The following is a 22,980-nucleotide window of genomic DNA, read 5'->3' as shown; positions in this document are numbered from 1 at the left end:
ATGGGAAACAAATAATTTTTGTCCAATTGTAAAAAGTGCTTTTTGTACTGACTGTTGGTACTTTGGCCACATGAGGTAGATCCATGTTAGTAAGATGAACATGGCACAGACTTGTGCAGTGGTGTTGAATCATGCATATAGGTTTCTTAAAGACCTTGTAAGGATTCATCCTTACACATTTGTGGAACCATATACTGTTCTAATGGCACTGTCCTTGCTTTAGGTAAAAATAGTAGAAAAAAAAAAATACATCTTTTGAAGAGTATTTATTATCTTGTTTGTCTTGGAAAACAATTTTTCCTACAGCCGTCACAGTTACAAAAATAGTAAATGATTGTACTCATACCACCTACTAGAGGTGTCAAATATAAGCATTACAGATATTTTTTCACCCCAAGTCAAATTAAGAATGAGATTTCTGGATTGCCTTGGCTAATATTTGCATACCTGGCCTGCTATACTCTACTGTCAGTGAAAAGAAAAACATTCAAAACCTAAATCAAGCAAACAGCAAACAGCTTACTTTGGGAGTCTAACTTAAATATCACTCTTGTTCTCTCCATTGACTCCAGAGTCAGTAGATAAGCCAAGTTGAAAGACTTTTTTCCCAGAAATCTGTCATCAGATGCTTAACTAAAACATCTTCAAAAGACTAAATACCATCTATGACAACTTTTCTTCCTGCCTAAGGGCTTTTTGAGTTTTGTTTTAAATTATTTTTTAATAATCTGGTTATGGCATGCCTCATATTAGCTGGAACACTGACAAATGCCCAGTTCCTGAGTTTTAATCTTCCCAGGCAAATCACTGGTATGTACAGGAAAAAATAGCACAGTTATTTTCTTATTTATAGTAAAGCAATAATTTCATTCAATACAGAATGATTTGCATTTAACTAAAAATGTTTTAAAATGTGTAAATTCTACTGACATTTCTCTTCTTAATTTTGATGTTAAAACCTTGTCTTTAGGAGAATCACATAGCTCGTTTCCTCCTATTTTTGTGGAGTACACACTATTGTTTGCTACTAAAAAGAAAAGCTGGATGGTTGATCCAGCTGTTAAATCATGTCTACAACGTATCATAAACAGCCAAAAGACATAAAGCAAGAATCTAATTGACCAATACTTGGGTAGTGTGTGACATTATGTAGCTGTTTTAGCTGGCCTTGTAACATCATAGAAATCTATAACTTCATACTTCATGAGTCAGAATCAATAAACTTGCCATTACAGACTCCAAAATCAATCTTGCCTTACATGCTCCCCTCCTTTACTTCTTCCTCTTTTTCCTTTTACTTCCAGCAAAAAATTCAATCTGCTATGAGAATTTAAAATCTTTTGATCCAAGTAAAACAGATTAATTAGGAAAGTGGTTTCTATGGGCAAAATCACTTACCACCCTCTTCAGGGCAGAGTGTTGAAACAATACTTCAGAGCTGGCATCTGCTCCCAATTCCATTGTAGCCATAGGTCCTCATTCCTCTTTCATTTTTTATGCTATTGTGGCTTAAGTTTAACATTCTCAGCTTTAGGCAAATGAAGATTTCAAGTAAAACTGAGAAGCCAAGCCCTAATTTATCCTGTAATGTCTGCAATTTCTCTGTTCTTTCTGAGAACTCATTTTACAATCCTGATCTCCAATATTATGATCTCTATCTTTCCCATACTACTGTACTTTTTACCCTCCCCCCTCTGCCTCCCCCAGTTCAGGACTCCAACCTGAAGGTGTTACACTTCATCTACTTACCTCCTTAACAATGTACCCAGATGTCTTAAAGCCTCTACCATACAAATGCCATTGATCTACCCCAAGAATTTCATAGGCTCATTGAAAAAGCAACGCTTTTCAAAAGTATTGAAAAGCTGCTGTCATTCTAAAAATGTTACTACAGTAGTTGTGTCATGAGAACAATTTGTGTAATGTCTCTTTGACCTTGTAGCACATGCTAGATGATTTTAAATCCTTACCCTTTCAGGAAGGAGTAAGCTCCTTCAGAGCTATAGAGAAAGAGGACATTCATGGGAAGAGCATCCCTGGATCTTTGGAAGTCCAAGAATTCACTTACCCCCATATTCTTAAGGTTTGTCCTGGTTATCAAAGAAAAAGGGAAAGAAAAAAGTGAATATTGCCACCATTTAAATGACTAAAATGATGGTAAAAACTACACGTATGTTCCTTTCATAGGGGATTTTGCTGTTCACTCAGAGCAAATCTAGTTATTTTGTTGCTAATGGCTTGGCTTGCCATTTAAGTGTCTGAAAGAATAAGCTCCAAGGAAGTATATGAACTATATATGAAAACAGTTTTAACAGGTATAAATGTGGTTAAAAAAAAGGTAACCTGTTTGAATAGGATAAGCCAAAATCTAAAAAGCAGACAAGAAAGATGATATGATCTTCGATTTGATTTACTTATAAAGTATGTAATTTCAGTATTCTTCACTAAAGCAATTCTGATAACGGATCTAAGATTTTATCTTGCACAATGAATTTACAAATAGTATGCTTTGTACATCATATAGCTCCTGGCACTAACTGAACCCCAACAATCTGAATACTAATCTCTTCTCAGCACAGATTTCCTGTATTTTCCTCATTATTTATTTATATTTCCAAATAGCCCAGGCACCACTTGGGATGTGGTTTAATAACCCTAGCTCATACTATTGAGCTATTAGTGTTCTTGTAGAGAGCGTTTTTTGGCATCCATTTTGCTGTGTCAACCCACTGGAGCACTTAACAAAGGTTGGTAAATGAGAAGTTTGAGAAGGGAAGGAGAACAGTTAGCAGGTGTCATGCATTTGCAGAACTGCACTTGCTACACTGAACATGTAATCTGAGAAAGATATTTGCTTAAAATGGCAGAGAAGAATGAAAAAAATTATGATATATGGCAATTATATTTTTTTCTTGGCATTTTTTCACAGGTTCTGGCATCAATTTTGACCATTTATAGGGAGGGCAGAGCAGTTCCTCCACACAAGATGCCGTGTCATCCTTAATTGGCTTTTCTGATCTTTCCGAAAAGGGGATGTGGATTCTTTCCAAGATTAATGACTGTGCATCTGTTAGTATAACACTGAGGCAGATTTGTGATCAATAGACCTACACATGTATCTGAAGAGATCAGTGAATGAATCTAATCACATAATTACAAAAAATGGGCCATTCTACAAGTCATCTGTGTCTCTTAATTTTGATGGTATTTGATTCTGCTATGATGTTTTAAATGCTCGAAATATCATCCTTCCCTTCCCTTCCCTTCCCTTCCCTTCCCTCCCCCTCCTCCTTCCCCTTCCCCTTCCCATTCCCCTTCCCCTTCTCCTTCCCCTTCCCCTTTCCTTCCCTTTCTCCAAAGCTATTTCTTAACGAGAGAGAATAACTAATGAAAGAACAGTCATAAATCATGACTTCCTATAGCTGAACAAACAATTGAAAGAAAATTGCAGAGCATTTAATGAATTTTTGAAATTCTCTCTCCTGTCTGATAGAAAGATTGCCTTGAGAATGGCTCCATGTCTTATAATTTCTGGATTGTCTGACTTCCCTTCCTCTAATTGTACACCAATAGTAGTACTGGGGTTGCTATACAGATTTCTAAAAGTGAAAACTATATTGACAAAAGACTCTGATGTGTTTTGAGCTTTCTTTATTGTGACAATATCTGAAAGCTAGAGGAAGTATGATTCTAGTCAAATTAAATGAAAGATCTCTACTTAATTGCATGAACACAGAGCAGAACTTGTACCAACCAGTCCTCAGTGGACCACAAGCAGGTTCTCCTTTAAACCACTATGGAAGCTCTTCGGATTATAGAAAAATTTTAGTACAGACCACGTTTGTTCTATTTTCAGTTGTGCTACCAAATACTGGCAATGCAAGCATAGAAAAAGAAGGAACAGTGTAACACTGTACATTTTAACAGCAACGTATGCAACAAGATTAATTTTAAAAAATGACGAGAAGTCTTGCTCTCTTATGTATGATACTATGGACTCTGTGCAAATAAAATTGCCACTGAAGTACACTGCCTGAGAAACAACTTCAGAGAACTTCACTGCCAACTCACACCTATACTTCCATTTGGTATGAATCATTCCTTTCTTGCACAGAAGAGGAAAGTGCTAAAATAAAGTTTTGTCTTAATGCTGTAGGGATGAACTAATTGTCTACATTGGATTAAAAATCTGAGCTCAAAGAGAGCAAAAGGCGCTTGCAGATCTCAATATTTTCCCTTCACACCAAAACACAAACCATCACTAGTTATGGTCACCAGACAATAACTTTAGATGTTTTCCCACTCTGTTAGTAATGTGAGAAAAAGCCTTTGAAAACACATCTCTAACCTTACACGTACATACTAAAGGCAATGAACCAACATGGCTAAGCAATAGGTATTTTGTTTCTTTCAAGACACTTAATGGTTTTGTGAAAAAAAATACCGTCATCTCACTTTGCACAGGAGGAGGAGGCAATTATGCTTTTCAGTCAATGAATACATGAGAAACTGCATATGTATATGAATTCTGATATTCCTTGTGAGTTGTTTTGGCCACAGAAAAGGGTTAATTTATACCCAAATGAACATACTATGCCACTAACAGTGACTTATCTGCTTGTAAGAAACAATAATTCAAAGGAGGCAAAGAACAGGTCCAGCCGAGCATTCTGAAGCTGTTATCACTAATTAAATAATAGTATTAAGCTAGAGTCATTTGTCAGATTATAAAACGGTAAACCCACTGACATAACACCAGTAAGAAAAAGGTCAACGGGACAAGTAAAACTGAATTATAAGGGAGTAGTTTGTTTTTTTTCTCCAGTACTACACAGCAAGGCTTTTCAGTGAGGCTAATCTTTATCATCTTTTCACAACATGAGGAACCTTTTATTTTTATGCCAGCTGTACTGATACCTTGTACCAAGGTTTGATAAAACCTTAACTACTTTCAAGAACAGCAAGCATTTGGCCTCTGTGCGTTATTTTTTTGACCCCTTGTGGTGGCCGGCTTTTAACTTATAACCACGGTTCTTCAGAGTAGTGTATCAGTTTTCTTATGTTTGGGGGAGAATCTTGATGAGAGTGAAGTTTCATCACTTCTCCCTGAGGATCTGGCTTTTTTCAAAATGTAAGTTATAATGCTTCACACGTTGTCCCTGGCAGGACATTTCCTGAAGAAAAATGTCAAGATTTGCAATATGAAAACAGTTTCCCACCTATTGAAATTGCAGTGTTGAAGACATGAAAAATATTTCACTTGTCAGAGAAATCATATAGAGAGATTCTCTTTGCCAGTGGTAGGTTCAGATTTGTAAGCGTGTGAGTAACTGCTGCTGACCTTCCTGAGCCTGCTCAGGAACTCAAAGGTCAGCATGGGTTTATGTGCTACACAGAGTAACTGATACCTACCAAGATAACTGTAGCGGCTTATTTTTTACTTAATACCTACAACTTGTACTCTATATCTTCATTTTTTTCAGAACAGTATCCCTGCACAACTGTATGAAAAGAGGAACTGCCTCTCTGATTCTCATCTGGGAGGAGTTAATATTTTCATTCTTCCTCCCGCATCATTTTGTCAAATGAGCCATTAAAATGACATGCAAGAGCTTAAAGTTAGAAGTGCTCTAAATTATGTATTTCCAGTGATACTGCTCTGCACAGCTGCCTGGGAGATATGAGCTTGATTTCACATCCCAGTCTCATATTCCTGCCCATTTAAACAGAAAACCCATGAATAGTAACTAGTAATTAATAATCCTCTCCAACTTGTCATCTCCCTCAGTCCCTGAGAGAGATATTGCTTCCCCCATCAGCACAATAGAAACTGTAAAGAAACAAAAATACAGTTGTGGATGGTATTATCTTTTCTGTGGCACAAGTTATTGCTTGAAGTTGAAGAAAAACCTCTGACCATAAAATGAGTTAATGTGTCCTCCCTTCTTCTCCCCTATTACCCCTCCGCCTCCCTACTAAGACCCTCATTGGGTCTGAAGAGTTAATATAGAAGAAAACTCCACACTTTTTTTCTCAGAGAAGCAGGTTTTGGGTGCCATTTATGGTAATGAGAGACCGGGTTTTGATCTGCCTCATTGATCTACCCATTCTTGTTCCAGTATTAGATATTGGTCCCCAGCACCAATGTCTGTGGTATCCTGCAACTATGCAACTATGTCATCATGGGAGAAACTCTATTCCAGAATATAAAACAGACCCAGAACAGACCAAACACTTTCTGTCCAAGTATGGTAAGACTAAAACTCCAAATATGTCACTGACTACCCTACTTTTCTGAAGACCACCAAATCCGAAGGAAGGTTTGAGCTTGTATTGCTAGTTCACAAAAACAGTAGCTTGCAATACTGAATGATTATTCTTCATAGGTAGATGTAAGCACATTTGAACATTGCAAGGTAATTATTATGTTTTTAAAGGAAAAAAACTTCTTTGTTGTATGCAATATAAATACTTATATATATTGGTTTTTATATATAAATATTTATTAATGTGTATAAAGGTCGTAGGATGCTGGCTTGTGCTGTCATCAGGTTCATTCTTATCATGTTGCATGGTCCACAACTGAATTTTCAATAGATTTCTCTGCTGAATGTTTTGAGCCATGTACCACTGGGATTCCATATGTATACAGCAGTCTGCCAATGCACAGTGAATTGCAAATTTGGGAATTTAATAAGACCATCATGAAATTGCAGGGAATATTTCATGAAAAAGACTCACTATTTAAGAACCACATCATGCCCACAATATTTTACATATTTGTGAAAAAGGTGATTTGGGTATGAAAATATATCATGCTGTAACATTTTGAAAAATTCTGACTGAAAAAAGTATGAGTTGAATAGATAGTCCTAAATTTAGCAATAATATATAGATTTTTGGCAAAAAATGGAGCAAAGAAAAAGAGTGTACCTTTAAGAATATTTATCACATCTGCCTTATTTTTCATTTCAAGGTCTCAAAGTGGTTTATAAACATCAATTAAATCACACTTGTCTCCTCGTCTACTTCAAATGACTAAAGTGAAGTTCAGAGAGACTAAAGGGTTTATTTATAATAAAATAGTAAATCAGTGGTAGAGCTAAAAATAGAATTCAAGAGTTTGGATGAGAAGAACGTATTATGCAAAATTTTCATAATGAAATAAAAAATGTCTTAAATAACAAGGAGTTTGTTTGTTATAGATTCGTAATTGGATCCAATCTAGTGAAAACAACATTTACATGCTAGTGGGAACAAAATTTATCTTTGTGATGGAAGTATTCAAATCATATTTGGGACTGTTTTCCAGTAATAACATGCCTGTTTGTGGGTGAAAATAGATTCTTGAAACTAGTTTGTACATCAAAGAACAAGTGAGAATTTATGGGTTTATATATCCATATCTATGTATATATGTACCAATATATTTATAATTATATATACATATAGCCAATAAAATCCTGTTAGTAAAGCTACAAATACAGAAAGAACAATGGGACTGAAAATGTTACAAGACAAGGACGATTTTCATGCAAAACTACATCAAATCAAAACGGCAAATGTAATCCAGCTGTAATCCTGACCATGAACCCAGAGAGAGAAACTGATAAACTGCGTTATTTCAATTGAAAACTTATTTCAGTTTTCAGACATGTGACCAGTTGTTTTGTAATAGCTATGATTTCTTTTTAGAGAGAGCATTCGTTCTGCAAGTAATGGCAAGTAATGGCTGAAATTAAAACAATATTTAGAAAAAAAACCCCAATATTTAGGATAAAAAAATATTTAGAATATTTATTGTTTTCTATACTGACAACACCAAAACCCACTGAAACCTTTGGTGAACTTAAAACTAAAGTTTCAGCATTTCACAAGCTTCATGATGTTTTTGTTCTTGGAGATTTATTTGGCTATATTATATCTGGCACTAGGTGGTGAACAACTAACAACATAGCACAGTGGTGACTGCACGACGCTGTCTCTGTTCTCACTGTGAGCTGGGCAAAGATTCCTATTTTATGCATCCTTGACAATTTATTCCGGTGTTGGAAAAATAGTCTACTAAACTTGTCACACACTGACAACAACGAAAATAATATTCATCAAGAAATCTTTCCGTCTTGTTAGTTTTGGAAAGTTATCTGAGAAGTTAGATGTGTAAAGCGGACGTCTTGGTGATTGTGTGGGCTTATCTCATCGAGGCCTCCCGGAGTCAGCTCAGCACCCGAGTGTCAATGGCCTCAGCTGCAGATACTGGGTAAGGATTTCAGTGTGTTATATTACAATCTCCCTTACACCTTGTCATTTCTATCTTTCACACATTTTGCTTGTTTCATATCTCAGTAAAATTTCAGCTTCCCAGGCAAGTGCCAGCTGCTGCTGCAATATGGCTGGCACCGTCAGCCTGATCCCACCACAGTCAATGAGAAGATTCTCATTGATTTCATGAAAATCTGGATCAAGGTTTTAGTGTGGAACAAAGCTCATTCGAGACCATCTTCTGTAACACCCCCAGTAAATTCCTCTGCCATACTCTTGGTTAGATAGCAAGCTCAAAATCAAATTCCTGCTTCCCAGACCCAAACAGCTGGACACAAGACATTTCTGATCCACCTGCAAAACTCAGCAGAAGTCAGTAACGTTTCTTTACAGGGGCAGGAAAGTGAACAGATGTGTTGGTTTTTTGGTTTTGTTTTTCTTTGCTGCTGCCTGCAAGTCTTTGTCAATTTAATCAACTAATTATTATTATAGGTTATTTGATAATATCCAGAAGAAGAGGTTGGTATGTTTCAAGGGTCCCAGGTGAGTCTTGTTCTACATGAAGGGAAATATATAGAATCATAGAACGGTTCGGGTTGGAAGGGACCTTAAAGATCACCTAGTTCCAACCCCCTGCCACAGGCAGGGACACCTCCCACTAGACCAGGCTGCTCAAAGCCTCATCCAGCCTGGCCTTGAACACGTCCAGGGATGGGGCATTGACAATTTCCCTGGGCAACCTGTTCCAGCGCCTCACCACCCTTACCGTAAAGAATTTCTTCCTGATATCCAATCTAAATCTACCTTCTTTCAGTTTAAAACTGTTACCCTGTGTCCTATCATTACACTCCCTGAACACACACTTCTACCATGACAGTCCTTCCATTAGCAAAGAATGAGGAGGTAACTTTCTTCATAAGAAAGCATTGGGAATTCTCACTCTGAAACTTGCTGTGTCTTTCATTCATGTGGGCAGAATTATTTTCATCTACCTTCAGCCATCTACAAGCTTAGCCAAGTCACCTGGGGTTATCTATAGCCACAAGAAAGAAAAGCAATGCATCCAGTTCTAAAACAAGAAACTCAGGTAAATGGAATGAATTAACCTCACCTTTTAATAACCCTTGTCTTTCTGCATTAATTATAGTGCCTAAATAATTAATTTAAGCTAAACACATAGATTCTTTGTCCCACTACTCATTTTTTCTTCAAAAGAATTCTAAAGACAAACTTCAATAAAGCTATGAATGCATAAATGTACGTATATGCCTAAAAGTATACGTAAACATGAAATATATAATACATAAGTGTGTACATAGATGTGCAAATACAAAATACACATAAATGCACATATACATAGATTTATATACACATATACACACATATTACACCCATACCTTCCGTGTGTCATCAGGTTTTTCAGATTATTTTCTAAACCAGTCATTCAGTTTCCTTAAATACCAGTAAATAACCTATGCACCTGTCCTTGTGGCCTCCTAGATATTGCATTAAGAAAATTATATCAACAATTAAGAAAGTCTGAACTTGTTATCTTTTTCAACTGATCTTTTAAAAAATAAATTAACTCACAATTTATTACTTGTCTGTTTGCTTCCTCACTATATTGTATTCAAAATTATCAGCTACGTTTGTCTTTAAAAAAAAAAAAAGATTTAAAATCTTGGAAAGTTTTCCTTTCAATTTTCTAATATTCAGTACATTTTAAAAAATATGATTTGCTACTTTTTGTAGAGACGTCAACAGATAAAGTGTTGCTAGATTCATTTTAATGACACCTGTGCTCTTAAGCAGCCATAATAAGGTCTTAAAGTTCATCTTTTGTTGAGGAAATTCTCATGACAGTGGAAGAAACAGCTCATTAGCAGGATGATAGAGAGGGAGAGTAAATGCACTGTAAAATAGCAGTCAGTTTTACTTTCAAATTGGTATTAATTTTGTACCAGAGAAAATGATTCCTTTCAAAGTGATTTTATCCAGTGGTTTTTCATTTTCAGTTTTGTATTTGGGTTAGATTTGAACCTGACATACCAGAGAGTTGCTGAGACACTGCAGTTAAAATTTCCTGTAAATGTATTTAAATTCAGTCTTGCATCTTTTTTTGGCTTGCATTTTTTCCTCCAGATAAATGCTAACCTTTTACGAGATTGTTATCGTTACCAGTAATTGTTAACAATAATATTGTTAATACTAATTAGCAAAAATGCTCCTACACCCAGAGGAAAAGTAGGCACAGCTAAAAATGCAGGCGAGGTGCTTGTTAGAAACCTGATCAAACAAGCTTAATTATGACCCCCAGATAAAGGCACTGCCATTAAGCCATTAAATTATCACAGATAAGACAGACTCTCAGTCACTGTCTGATGATAAATCGCAGCTAACAACAGCAAGGAAATCAGAGCTTCAGCTGCTAATCCTTTTGAGGTTTGTGATGAGCACCAGTTCCCCTACTGTTTTGCATCTATTTATATTGCACTTCGAACCCCCAAATGGCCGCTGCTTATCTGCAGCTCTAGATAATTTATGCCTATTGGTGTGTCACCTCACAGCAGAGGCTGTTATCAGGAAAGAGGAGTTTTAGGAAATCTGATCCCTTGAAATGCTACTCCTCTGGAGATCACTGCACATAAACAAGTTTTCTGCCGTGATTTACTTTTGTTTATTGGTAGCAGAGATTAGCACTTTACGATTGCCATTTAAGACAGCTACTTAGTTCGGGAATAAACTGATCGTTTAATGTGCAAGATTTTCACATTTGAAGCTGTCCTGAGTCTAGCACTCAAAAGGCAAGATAATAATTTTTATTTATATGTCATCTCTTAAAAAGATTTGTAAATATTTTTACTGCATGAAAGGCTGGTCTTAAATACCTCATTCCCTAGACCCTAAATCAGAAAAGCACCTACATTTCTGTGTAATTTTAATCATGTGGGTGATCATAGTAACTTTGATGGGATATTCTTGTATTTACATTCTAGGTGTGCTTAAGCGCTTTGCTGGATCAGACCCCAGCAATGAGACATTCTCTGGTCTCATTCAGCTACGATGGGTACTTTCTATGCTGAAATGGTTACTAATGAGAAAGGATATACGATTAGGAATTTTATTAAAAAGCTTTTCCCCTGTCTTAATGCTGTTGAACTGCTAAGAAATCTTGTCTTTTAGCATTCGATGGGGTTATTTGGCTGGTAGTTAAATGTCTTGCTTCTTCGTGCTACAGAATATTCCTAAAAGAATAACTACCAAAACCATCAAATTCAAACATGTCTATTGGTGTAGCATAATGAAAGCTTGAACTGCAAGCACATCATGCTGCTGAAAATAAGTGGACTAAAAGCACAGTTGCTAAGAGTTTCCAATTTCCTTTTTTGTTGTACTCAGGTCCGATAGTCAGACTGGATGAGATCACACCAAGTGACATGACTGATTACTAATTAGCCAGGCGTTCTGATGGTAGCTGTTGGTGGCAGCTACTGAGATACGGTACTATGTGTCAGAGAGATAAGGAGAGGCAAGAAATTAAGCTGACCTTGAGATTTCATTACATTTAATGTCACCTAATAGCACCTGATATTTTTAATCCTTGTTACATTACCCTTACCAAATCCATTCCTACTGGCAATCATGATTAAAAAAAAAAAAAAAAAAAAAAAGAGTTTCAGGACTTCTGCACTGTTTTCTTCCTTGGGAATACTTCAGTATAAAACACATATGAGGGCAGCCTGGAGGGAAGGAAGCGTGGAAAGTAGTGCCCCTTATTTTCAAGGGTGACAGAGGGACTATTTCATTACTTTAAAACACACACATTAATATATGATTTTGAGGTTTTTTCCTAGGTCCCTTGGGGGAATGCAGGTAATCAGCGATTCTGTTAGTTTTCTCCAAAAGCACAGGAGCGAGGGAGTGGAAAGTAAAGATATTCTCAAAATAAAAGCAAAAGACGGACATGCAGATAGGCAAGTAAAAATGCAGATTACATCTCTGAGTGCTTGGTTTTGTTGGATTTCAGAAAATTACACATGAAGGTTTCTGTGTAATTTCAATTCAGATATCATGCAAAGGCAAAGTTTTCCTTAAAAAGTTGTTTAAGTCCGAACATGCCTCCAGTTCCTGAGTAGAAGAAACAAAGATAAGACCTTTTGACTGGCGTCTGCACATCTATTTGTACATATGTGCTTGAATATCTGTGTGCACCCAGGGTAGGTAGAGAAATATTCTGGTAAACTTAGAGCCAGACCTTTTTAGCTTTTGCCCAAGAATTTGGTCTAGACCTACCTAAAGATTTATGCACAGCTTTGGTGATAAATAGAATATGATGACACAAGTATCTAAATCCTTCATTTTCTTTTCTCTATTCAGCCATCAAAATGGATGTATGCTTGTTGATCACTGTACAGATAAATTATTATATTGAATGGACTAGTATAACAATTCCTATCTTTTTATTTGGCAGAGATGGACAATGTTAATATGTTGTACTACCTTTAGATTTAATTTGATTCATCTACAGAAGTCTGCTCTTTTCTTTCACTGTAAACCTTGTCTATTGTTTCTATAAGTTATGCTTAAACTGTGTTTTCAACAGATGTTAGAAAATACTCCAGCATGAAGTTTTCAGAAAGAATGTGCTCCAAGTTATTTTTAGATTAGTTGTAAAGTTCTTAACAATATAAATATTTTACAGTAAGAAAATTGGAGATCTTAAGTTGCTTAAAGAAATTTCTGCTGGCTTTAGTTATTGAGATACAATGTTGAAAAACGGTATTATTGTTCTGTGGATAGTTATTTCAACAGTGAACCACAGCAGGGTTAGAAATATTCTTGTCCAAATTAGTATTAATTATCGTTGATAACACTGCATCTTCTTTTAAGTTTCACTTAGCTGAAATATTTAATGAAGCATATAACCAACTCCTTGTATTTATCAGAAAACCTGCTTCCAAACTGACCATTTCAATTTGTTTTCCTTGATACTTCAGCTTTGATAGGAATTTCTGTCCACTTGAAAGTTTATTTGTAATATTAAAATGGTGACTGCCCTGGCTAGTCAGGAAAGTGCAGACATATGTGTATGCTTTTATAAGAAAGACAGAGCTTGAGCACAAAATAAAATAAGGCCCTAAAATGTCAAAGAAATGGCACTGAGTTAGGCTGTTTCTTTTTTTTTAAATACTTTTTTTTTTTTTTAAATACTTTTTTTTTTTTTTTTTTAAAGATATCTCCACAGTTTGTAATAAACTGAGAATTCCTGCATTTCAGAGGTTTGGAAATCAGTACTTAAAAAAAAATATTTATATTTCCATAATGGGTTTCAAGTTAAGTTCCAAACTTTTGGAAACCTTGGTGGGTGCAAAGTTAACTTACGGGAGGAGATTTCATTTTACAGAACTAGAGAAGATGATTCTTTTTTTTTTTTTTTCCTTTAAAAATCCAATCATTTCTCACTTCCTAAATTCTAGGGGTTTGGAATAGAAGAAAAGATTGAACAAAGTCTATCTTTCATTAATGTAAGTATAGTCTACATTCAAAATGCAACTAAAAAAATAAAAAAATATTAAATAAACCTAAGGCCAACAACCAACAACCTGAAGCAAGAACAAGTCCAAGTGAAGGTAAAAGAAGGGCCAGAGGCTGTACTGAGTAAGGCAGTGGATAACCCAGTCTACTTAGAAAGAAAAGAGCTAGAAAGGACTGGTGAGATGGGCTGTGAACAAGGAGTGAGCATTCCTAAAGGACCTGGTGTGAACACGCAACTCCAGAACTGGCAAAAAAGTTCATCAACTTGAAGTCAGTACGTAGAATTTTTTGACCAAGTTTAAAGCCACAACCTTTCTATCTGTTTCTTCCTTTGTGTCACTGAGTGTCTTAGATCTCCTAGAAATAGCTTTACTGTTATTTGGTATCAGTGCATAAAAAAACACTCTCTTTGCCATTTTGGCATTGTATATAAAAAGACCTGTACCTGCCCAGTACATACCAGGAAAGACTGTCTGACCTGGGATTTGCTATGAATTTTCCTGTAATTCTAGATTTCCGTTCACTGCTTTTTATTTTATTGCTGCCTGCCATTGTTACTCAATATCTGTCCATTAAAAAGCAGAACCCAGTAAAGTTAATGGCAGCAATACAAAAAAATGCTGACGCAGTGGAGACACTGGGATGACATGTATGTCTAATAAACTGAGAAAGTAAGAAATTAATTATAAATATAGGAACTAGCCTATATCAATATAGATACTTAAATATAGGTGATGATAGAGATAGCAGTCTTTCAGGGTTTACTCATTTTTAAAACATTGCATGGCAGTTTGATTTGATAGTTTCAGAAGTCTCTTAATTTTTGGCTTATTAGTTCCCAAAGTTCTACTGATTCAGAGAAAGATTTACAGGCATCTACACTGTAATGGAACAGATGCAAATTCATAACACTTTCAAGAGGAACATCACAAATCTCCTCTGACAGCTAGTTCTCTTTCGTCACTGACCAGCTGAGTATAGCTATAGCTTTTCAAAAAATTACTTCTATAATTACAGAAAAATATTTCTGTATTTTTTTAATACAGGCAAGTGGAGTTGTTTCTAAAAAATCAAATAAATAAATACAAAAGCTCTTAATTCCTCCTCTCAAATATCCAAGATGTAACTCAGTTTGGGAAACACTGAATGTCAGTCATCATCCACTTATTTCCCTTATTTCCCCCCACTGTGTAAGATTTCTGGTATGTTATGAATACTAACAGATAACAGGTTTTGGAGAATTACTAAATCGCCATTTCAGTGAAGCTAAGATATGGGACAAACAGAAGTGATTTCTTTTTACACAAGCAAGTTTAAGAGATTTGCTAAGTCAGGGTTCAAATTGTTCTCACTGCTTTCACTGGCATCGTAACACAGACCCCACCTTAGACCTGCAATGAAGCAGAAGTGGCTAAATGCAGCTTTGGGTGCTCACACTGACAGGGCAGTTCCCCAAACTCCACTCAGTTGCTGCTTAACCCTGAAAGTTCAATATTTACTGGGACAGAGAGAAAGAAAGGGGTTGGCACTTCAGCGTTGTAGTTTGAGGCTAGAACTCACTGCAGGGAAGAGTGGGATAAATAAGAGGAACAGCTACTGTGGGAGAGATGCCCACCTCACAACACCCTCTAGTCCCATGAGTAAGGCAGTGTTGAAAAATATACCAATATCAGTACACCATTCGCTTGTTTTATTTCCCCCATCTGGCTGTTTCTCCAGTTCACTCAGGCTGTTCCCTGCTCGGTATGCCAGAGCTGTGGAAGCTGTTGCTGAATACCCAGCTGTCCTCTTGCGGTGTAGAGGGATGTGCCTAATCTGGGTTTATAGCTTCCACGAGAAGGCAGGACATCTAAGAGGCTAAAGGCTATTCCTAAATGCACTTTATGGATCTAGCCCTTTGCCATTTTTCACTCTGAAGGTAGTAAAACCACTCTGTCAGAACCAATAGGCAATAAGAAGGTCTAAATTCTACTTTTAAGGTTTCCAATTAATAAAATGTAAATGACAACAGCTTGAAGGCCTCCCTCCCCCATCCTGAAAAATGCAGAAGTGAATTATAGCAACTGGGCACTTAAGTGTGTGCAAAGCTTTCTGGAGTGAGGCATGAATTAAAACGAAGGATTTAAGCAAAAGTACTTTTATTAGTAGTAAAGGGAAATGTGATATCTAAGAACTGTCAGATGAGAAAGTTTGATACAAAATGATTTTTAAAAGTTAAATCAGAAGCTGCCTGTAAGGAACTGTAAAATGATTTCACAATTTTGAATGCCATTTGCAATAAAGTGGTGATGAAATTTGATAAAACAGAAAGAAATGCACAAGAGAAAAGTAAGTCTAACCATACATTCACAGGCAGGGACTACAAATTAACTATTGCTTGAGAAGAAAAAATTATGAATTAATATTAGACAGCTCTCTGAAAACATCAAGTCAAGCACTCAGTATCAAGTAAAAATGTGAAACAGGATATTTGGATGATTAAGAAAGAAACTGTAAACAAAATAGAAAACATATATATATCACCGTATAAATACACTGTATCGCTATATCACTGTATAAATACATCGTACACTCTTATGTTGAATAATTCATGCAGCCCTGGTCATTCTATTTCAGAAGAAAGAAGGGCAAGACAGAGAGAGAAAGAGAGACAGAAGGAGAAAGTAAATTCACAGGATCTAGGACAAATTCAGACTATTAAACATAGCGCACCCCCTGGATTAGGAAGCATTTGAACTGTACATATTGGATACAGAGCCCTGAAGATGACTGGAAGTCAACAGCTGAAGGTGTCCCTAATCTGTAGGGGACAGTGGAGGCCTTATAACAGCATGACTGTACCCCTATCGAGGCAGGGCACCTGCCAGGTACGCAGGGCTACGTGGACTTGTGGTTTGAGTCAGTGCAGCTATTCTTACTTTATGCACAACCAAGTGTCTTCTTGGAAAAGCTGATAGATAACAATAGGAAAGGACTGGCAGGAAAAGTATAGGCAAGGTTTAAAAATAAATAAATAAAATTGTAGGCAAAATAACCATGCTGTCCTTCACTCCCAGGATACATTATAATACTCTTTTTTTTTTTTTTTTTTTCTCTCCTCTCCTCCCCCAGCCTTTTCCTTTAACACCACATGGCTACTGAGGTAGCTGGTATTAAATGCCTTCCCAAATCATGCATCCAGTTCAATGTCTGAACTCAGAAGGTAGGTCAAACTGCAGTTTTCGGAGGATATGCCACCTTTTCCAATGGAAATTATCTTTTTTTTTTTTTCGGTAGCAGGTGGTGGGAAGATGCCACACAGTGGAGTCCTCTCCCAGGGCCAAAAAATAGGTACACACATCTTCTATATCTGCTATCATGCCAGAAGCAGGTGCAAAATTACGCAAAATCTGGAGCTTGGCTAAATGTAATTGGTAGAAATATTAACTGTGTTTTGATATTGCTTTATGCTGAGTCTATTATTGCAAAAAGTTGTAGGCATGTATGACTTAATGGACTTCTTTCAAATATCTAAAAATTATATGTAAAAAATTCTGTATTATGGGGAGACACCATGACACGGTTTTGCAAACTCTTTTTTTTATTTTTTTAAATGATATGTGGACTGTTATAAAACGTTGAGCTACATTTGATTATAAAAGGAATTTAAGCAGGGTAGATTTTGTAAATTGACACCATGGCTATATGATTTGAATCCAGTATTATTTCAATAACGATGGAGATAAATTACTGAGGTGGGCCTGATTGTTCAAGCACTGCTAGGCATTGTGTCAACTCTCTAGACCTGGTATGTTCTTTAGTAGCTGAAGTTTCTACATTGGCAGAATAGGTCCTGTAAACCTCATTGCTAAAATGGCATCCTCAGGTGATGAGAGTTTAATTAACTTAAGCAAAGTTCAAACTGAAGACGATAAAAAAAATTGTACTCGGCGGTGCTGCCATTTGAGAATCCAGTAAGCCACCATTTAACAAAATCTTAAAGCAAATAATGGACAAACCCAACCAGTTAAGGATTTTTGGTAATATTTCAGTTATGACTTTCAATTGTCTCCTCCTCACCTAGTTGAATTATTTGAAACCTATCCAGAGTCACCAAGATGTTCTTAAACGAGGCCGTTGTCTCCACTAGAAAGTACTTAAATCATTCCACTGCTAGGAGACTAAAAATGGGCATCATATTGATAAGGTGTCACAACAACTAACTTGATATCACGATGGTGTACATTCAAGATGAATGACTCATGCAAAGCTGCGTTACCCTGAAGGAGAAGAAAAATTTATCCAGTGCTATCCTCTAAAACTTATAAGAAAAAATAGAACGGCTAAGTACCTGTGGTACCCTAAACATAAATACTTTGTAGTCAGAAGTACCAAGCAAAAAGTGCCTATATATGCCAAAGTAATAGAGTACTCCATTACCAGCAATAGTCTCTCAGATGTCATACCAGTACATCTGCCACTCTATAACTATGTCTAAAAACAGTTTCACTGCAGACAGAAAGATCCGAGCCTTTCCAGTGTGCTTTCTGATAAACTTTCCCAGGGAAAATGGAAGAGCTGTGAGGAGGATTTAAATGGAGACATAGTCTGCAGAAAAAAAAAAAAAAAAAAAAAAAAAAAAGAAGTGGCTTCCTGTAAGCAGATCTAGTTAATAATTCTTAAAGAAATTGGCAAAATGCCTTTTCTCAGGGAGACATAGCAACTGGTTTTGCTCTTTGCAGCCTAATCATTAGACATGTCTGATCACTGAAGCAGAGGAGAAGGAAGTGAGGAAGAGATTAGACTGGCTGCTTTGCCGCTTTCTTACTCCTGAAGAATTCTTACCTTGGAAATCAGGGTAGTTTAAAACATCTGACAGACTGAAAATGGCAGTTTTCCAGTTTCCTTCTAAAAACAACACTGATTTTCTAGGGGGAAAAAAAAGCCAATCCAATATAAGTAAACAATTCCCAAACTTATTAGAAATTTTCATGAAAAGTTATAAAATATATTTTTTTTCAATGAGAAAAATCCCCCTTATATTTTTCTGTAATATTGAAATGATTATTTTCAGCTTTAAAAGAAACTGGTCAAATATTTTTCTTCCCTGTTTCCATTTCACTGTGATTGTTATCATTTCTGCTTCTTTCTGATCTAGAATGTAAGAACATTTTAAAATGTCCTGGATTGGCTGGATTGTCATAATTTTGCTGAGTAATTCTCAGCAAGGCCTATTTGTACGTAGTGGTAATGGCTCCCATTGACTTGTCTGTATGAGAAAGTCTAACAGGATGCTCTCTGCCACTTGCTACCAGCAGCAGCATCAGTAGGAGTAAATCTGTATCATCCCAGTTTAAACTTCTTCCCCAGCAGGACCTTTGGAAATGTTTGACTTAGCTGCTTCTCCTTCTCCTTTGCTCTTCTATATACATATTTTGTGTATTAGAGGGGAGCTAGAAGGAAGATGGGGAAGCAGGGTTATATTAGTGTGAGGAGCTTCCAGGGCAGGCTTCCAGGGCAGCTTTGCTGGCTCTTCTCTCCCTAGCAGCATCGCCATGTCCTGTTTCGCCATCCTCCTGAAATCATCATGCTCTTCAGATGTGGTCTTTCATTCTTGGCATTAGTCATAATCCTCAGTTTGTCAGGTGTGTGTTCTGGCCTCTCCCATACACCTCTGTTTACTCTTCCTCCTGTTGCCAGTCTGTTCCTCCCTTCTTCTCCATTCCTTTCCATGCTTCTTTTCTACATTTCCATTCTCTAATCCCAACTACAGTCCTTATGCGCTTTAAAAAAATGCCTCATAGCGTTCACTGTGCCTCCAAACCAATCTCATGATCTTATGGTTATAACTCTTGTTTTGCTTCCCCTTTCTGCTTCCTTTGTCTCCTGACATTATGTCATTTCTATTCAGGCTGTCATCTCTTCTGGAAAGGGATTTTTCTTGTTCTCTGTTTTGCAAAGCACCTGGCATGTTTTTGATTCTGTCAAACAAATAATAACAACAGATATGAAATTGGCAGTGCAGCAGAATCCTGGTATCAGGAAGTAATAGAGGCAAATTACACTCTCATTGTCATTGCCATGTATACACCACTACTTGACAAAAATTCTCATCGACTAGCTAGGTAAACATCAATAAACCCCAAGATTCCCAAGCAAACACCTCTAACGTAAAGGAAATGTACTTGTGTTTCACGTTGGATCTCAATGAGCTACAGGGTTATACTTGAACATTTCAGTATTCGAAATAAAGGAAATAAATGAATGAGGTGCAGTTTTTCAGATGGGTGTCTGGGTACAAAAATAAGGACTGGGAGAAGATGTAGATAACTCTTTGAAACAGAGAAGCAGGAAAAGGGTGGAATGGGTGTGTTCAATTTCACCTCTGCTTAATTAAAAAAGCATACACATGGTAGGTAGCTCCTAGCACGTAAACTAATAAAGCAGACTCTCCTTTAGCCTAACTGACGTTATCAGAAGCTCTCAGTATTGTGAAGAAGCTTATAAAACATTTTAACTGACTTGTCTCAGTCATTACATGACATCAGGCACCCCAAGACAATGTTTATGTTATCTGTGTTGCCAAAAAAATCCCCAAAGCTTAACACAAAAAAAAAAGGAAAGAAAAAAATGTAGATTTTACTGTACATTTAGTGATAGGCTAGCCATATGAAATCTTTAAAACAATATAGCTTCAGGACTAATGGATGCAGGCCAGGACTGAGCAGAAATTATTTTACATATAGTTAGTAATATCTTAACGAAATTATTTGAAAATTCCTGAGAGAAAAGCAATTTGTTACAAACGTTGAGACAAGCCAATATAACGCTAATACTAAAGAAAAATAAACTGGCAGAGGAATGTCCCCCTGCCATACCAACCAATATTCTTAAAGTTGATTCCGAAGTAGTATCTGTCATTTCGGCACATGGATTAGATTATTTAACAGTGTGAATCAAAGGGAAGATACTCATTCAAGAGAAGAGCATTATTAATACCTTGTAGCATGCCATACATCTCTGTCACCAAAGTGGACAAAATGGGAGCAGATGTTTTATGATAAACTGAGAAGAGGATCTGACAATATTAATAGCCATAATATCTGAGGTTTAGCAAAAAAAAAAAAAAAAGTTAGAGGAAGCAATCTAATGGAGGGACAGAATGCTTTTTTTCTGTCTCTAGTGTGTTGTCCTAGGCACTAATTTTAAATGAAGGGAAGATATTAACTAAGCTAAATCTCGCTTCTATGAGGTTTTTTTGCACCTGCCCTTTGAAACCCTAGTAATGCAAAGAATGCGTGAGAAAAGAATGCAGCAAAAAAGAACTCTGAGGAGAAATCCTTTCCAAAAGGAAGACTTTTTTGACTCTGATGGTTTCTTTTTACTATTTCGAAGGCAAGTAAATCTTTGAATTAGCAAAAATGATTGACGTGTGAATTTATTCAAAACTAAAGGCAAATGGTAGTCACAAATAGCACTTAGATACATAGGTATTTAAATCCTCAGGTTACATTTATATTGGCTGTGTCTCTACTGACATTTTTCAGACAGCACCCGGGTGAAGGTCTCCAGATCAAGAGATTCCTGAGATAGTGTACATATACCCTGGACTGTAGCATGGCTTTGCTCTGGGCTGCAGCTGGCTCACGTTGCCAAGTACTGGGTTCACCAGAGCAGAGACCAGGTGCAAGCTAACAAGTATGAAACATCAAGAAATGGGAGATGAGGATCCCTGTGTGACACATGGTAAATTGATTTGATACTTTTCTTGCATCTGTATGACCTAGCTATTCATTATCGTAACTCTTCATTTCTAGCTGCCCTGCTGTGTGTTGCCATTCCAGGCCTGAATTAGATATTCTGTCTTCCTGGGAAGAGATAGAAACCTAAAATGGTTATGAGAAATTGAGGGACAGTCAAAGACAGTGGATAAGCCAGCTGACAAGCTCTGCTGAGGTGAGGATAGGGCTTGGTTGGGATATCTGTATAGTCGGATTTAGTACTCATTTATCCAGTCTCTGATGCATGCCAAGGCCATACCTGTGGTCAACAGTGGGACAAAACCAAAACACACATGAGTTACCACCCACACCTTAACTTCCACAGCAAGGAAACTCAACAAGAACTAGTACTCAACGCACTTAGGAGGGTCCTGGGTATACAACCACGTATCCCAGAAGTAAATCTGGACAAGGACAGTCCTGAGGAAACTATTTTCAGGAACTCACAGCCCCAAACCTTCTCTGAAAGTAGATGCCTAAATTCACCTTTTCAACAGGAAACACACTTAAAAGAAGCATACAAGAGATTACACACATTTTACCTACCAGTGGAGCAATGGCAGAATGACATGGGAAAATATGGTGCCTGCAGACCAAAGTATTAGCTCTTCTGGGACATAACAGGCACCACAACCTCTTCCATGAAAAAAAGTCCATTTTACTCAGGACAACAGCCTCCTTGTTCCCTGAGAAGTGGTCTAAACACCAATTTCAGAGTAAGAGGGAGGGGACTGTTGGAAGGGAAAGGTGCTTCAGGAAGGGAAGAGACTACACAGTGCAGGTGGGAATTACGGAGGTAATTTTGGATTAGGTTTAGCCTAACCAACTTTTCTCCCAGGCAAGCAGCTACAGCTCAAAGTGTTTGGCAATATATGAGTACCTACAGAGTATCTCCCTTCCCACACAGAGGTTGAAAGTATCATGTCAGTCTTCTTGTACTACCTTCCCACAGCCCAAAGCTGTAGAGTCAGTCTTACTCTGTCTATGCCTTTCTCACCCAAGAAATATGTAAAATTTCCATGTGTTCTCCGAAAAGGAGTAGGCCATTCATCAAATCACAAAACAAATAAGGTGACCCTTCCTAGAAACAGAGGTAAAAGAATGCCAGTGAGGTGTTACATTTCCATGTATCCTGAACTATGGGTAGCCATGATTCAGCTGTCAATAAGCCTGAGGTTAGTCAGTCTGTTGGGTTGCTCTGGCATTTACGGTAGACAAGGAGAAAGAGTGAGTTCAGTAACAGGTCTGTGAGATATCTCCATACTTTCAGCAAATGGCTTCTACCAATTTACATCATGTTCTTCTGCTTACTAAAGCTCACTGACCTTAGCTAACAAGGACTTCCATCACCAAAAGGTCTTAAATAGAAAAACAATAGCAACGACACAATAAAACTCATGATCTAAGTGCTACCAAATAAAAT

The 22,980-nt window shown here is 36.9% G+C and overlaps 1 protein-coding gene across 6 annotated transcripts in view; it reads right to left on the bottom strand.

Annotated features, from left to right (window-relative positions):
• The window catches only part of EPHA7 (EPH receptor A7), a 217,069-nt gene that overhangs the window by 28,986 nt on the left and 165,103 nt on the right, over nt 1-22,980 (bottom strand). For 4 of the 6 annotated variants that reach the window (XM_063329956.1, XM_063329947.1, XM_063329952.1 and 1 more), the window contains one exon: nt 15,948-19,757. The exons of the other annotated variants lie outside the window; for them this stretch is intronic. In XM_063329956.1, the coding sequence (XP_063186026.1) occupies nt 19,562-19,757 (196 nt within the window). In that variant the 3' untranslated portion in view covers nt 15,948-19,561. Of the gene's footprint in view, nt 1-15,947; nt 19,758-22,980 lie in introns of those variants that run through there. 6 annotated transcript variants of the gene reach the window in all.

Source organism: Chroicocephalus ridibundus, chromosome 3 (genome assembly GCF_963924245.1).
Source record: "Chroicocephalus ridibundus chromosome 3, bChrRid1.1, whole genome shotgun sequence".
NCBI classification, from domain to species: domain Eukaryota; kingdom Metazoa; phylum Chordata; class Aves; order Charadriiformes; family Laridae; genus Chroicocephalus; species Chroicocephalus ridibundus.
The sequence above is the reverse complement of the archived record's forward strand: the minus strand, read 5'-3'. Positions and strand labels throughout refer to the sequence as shown.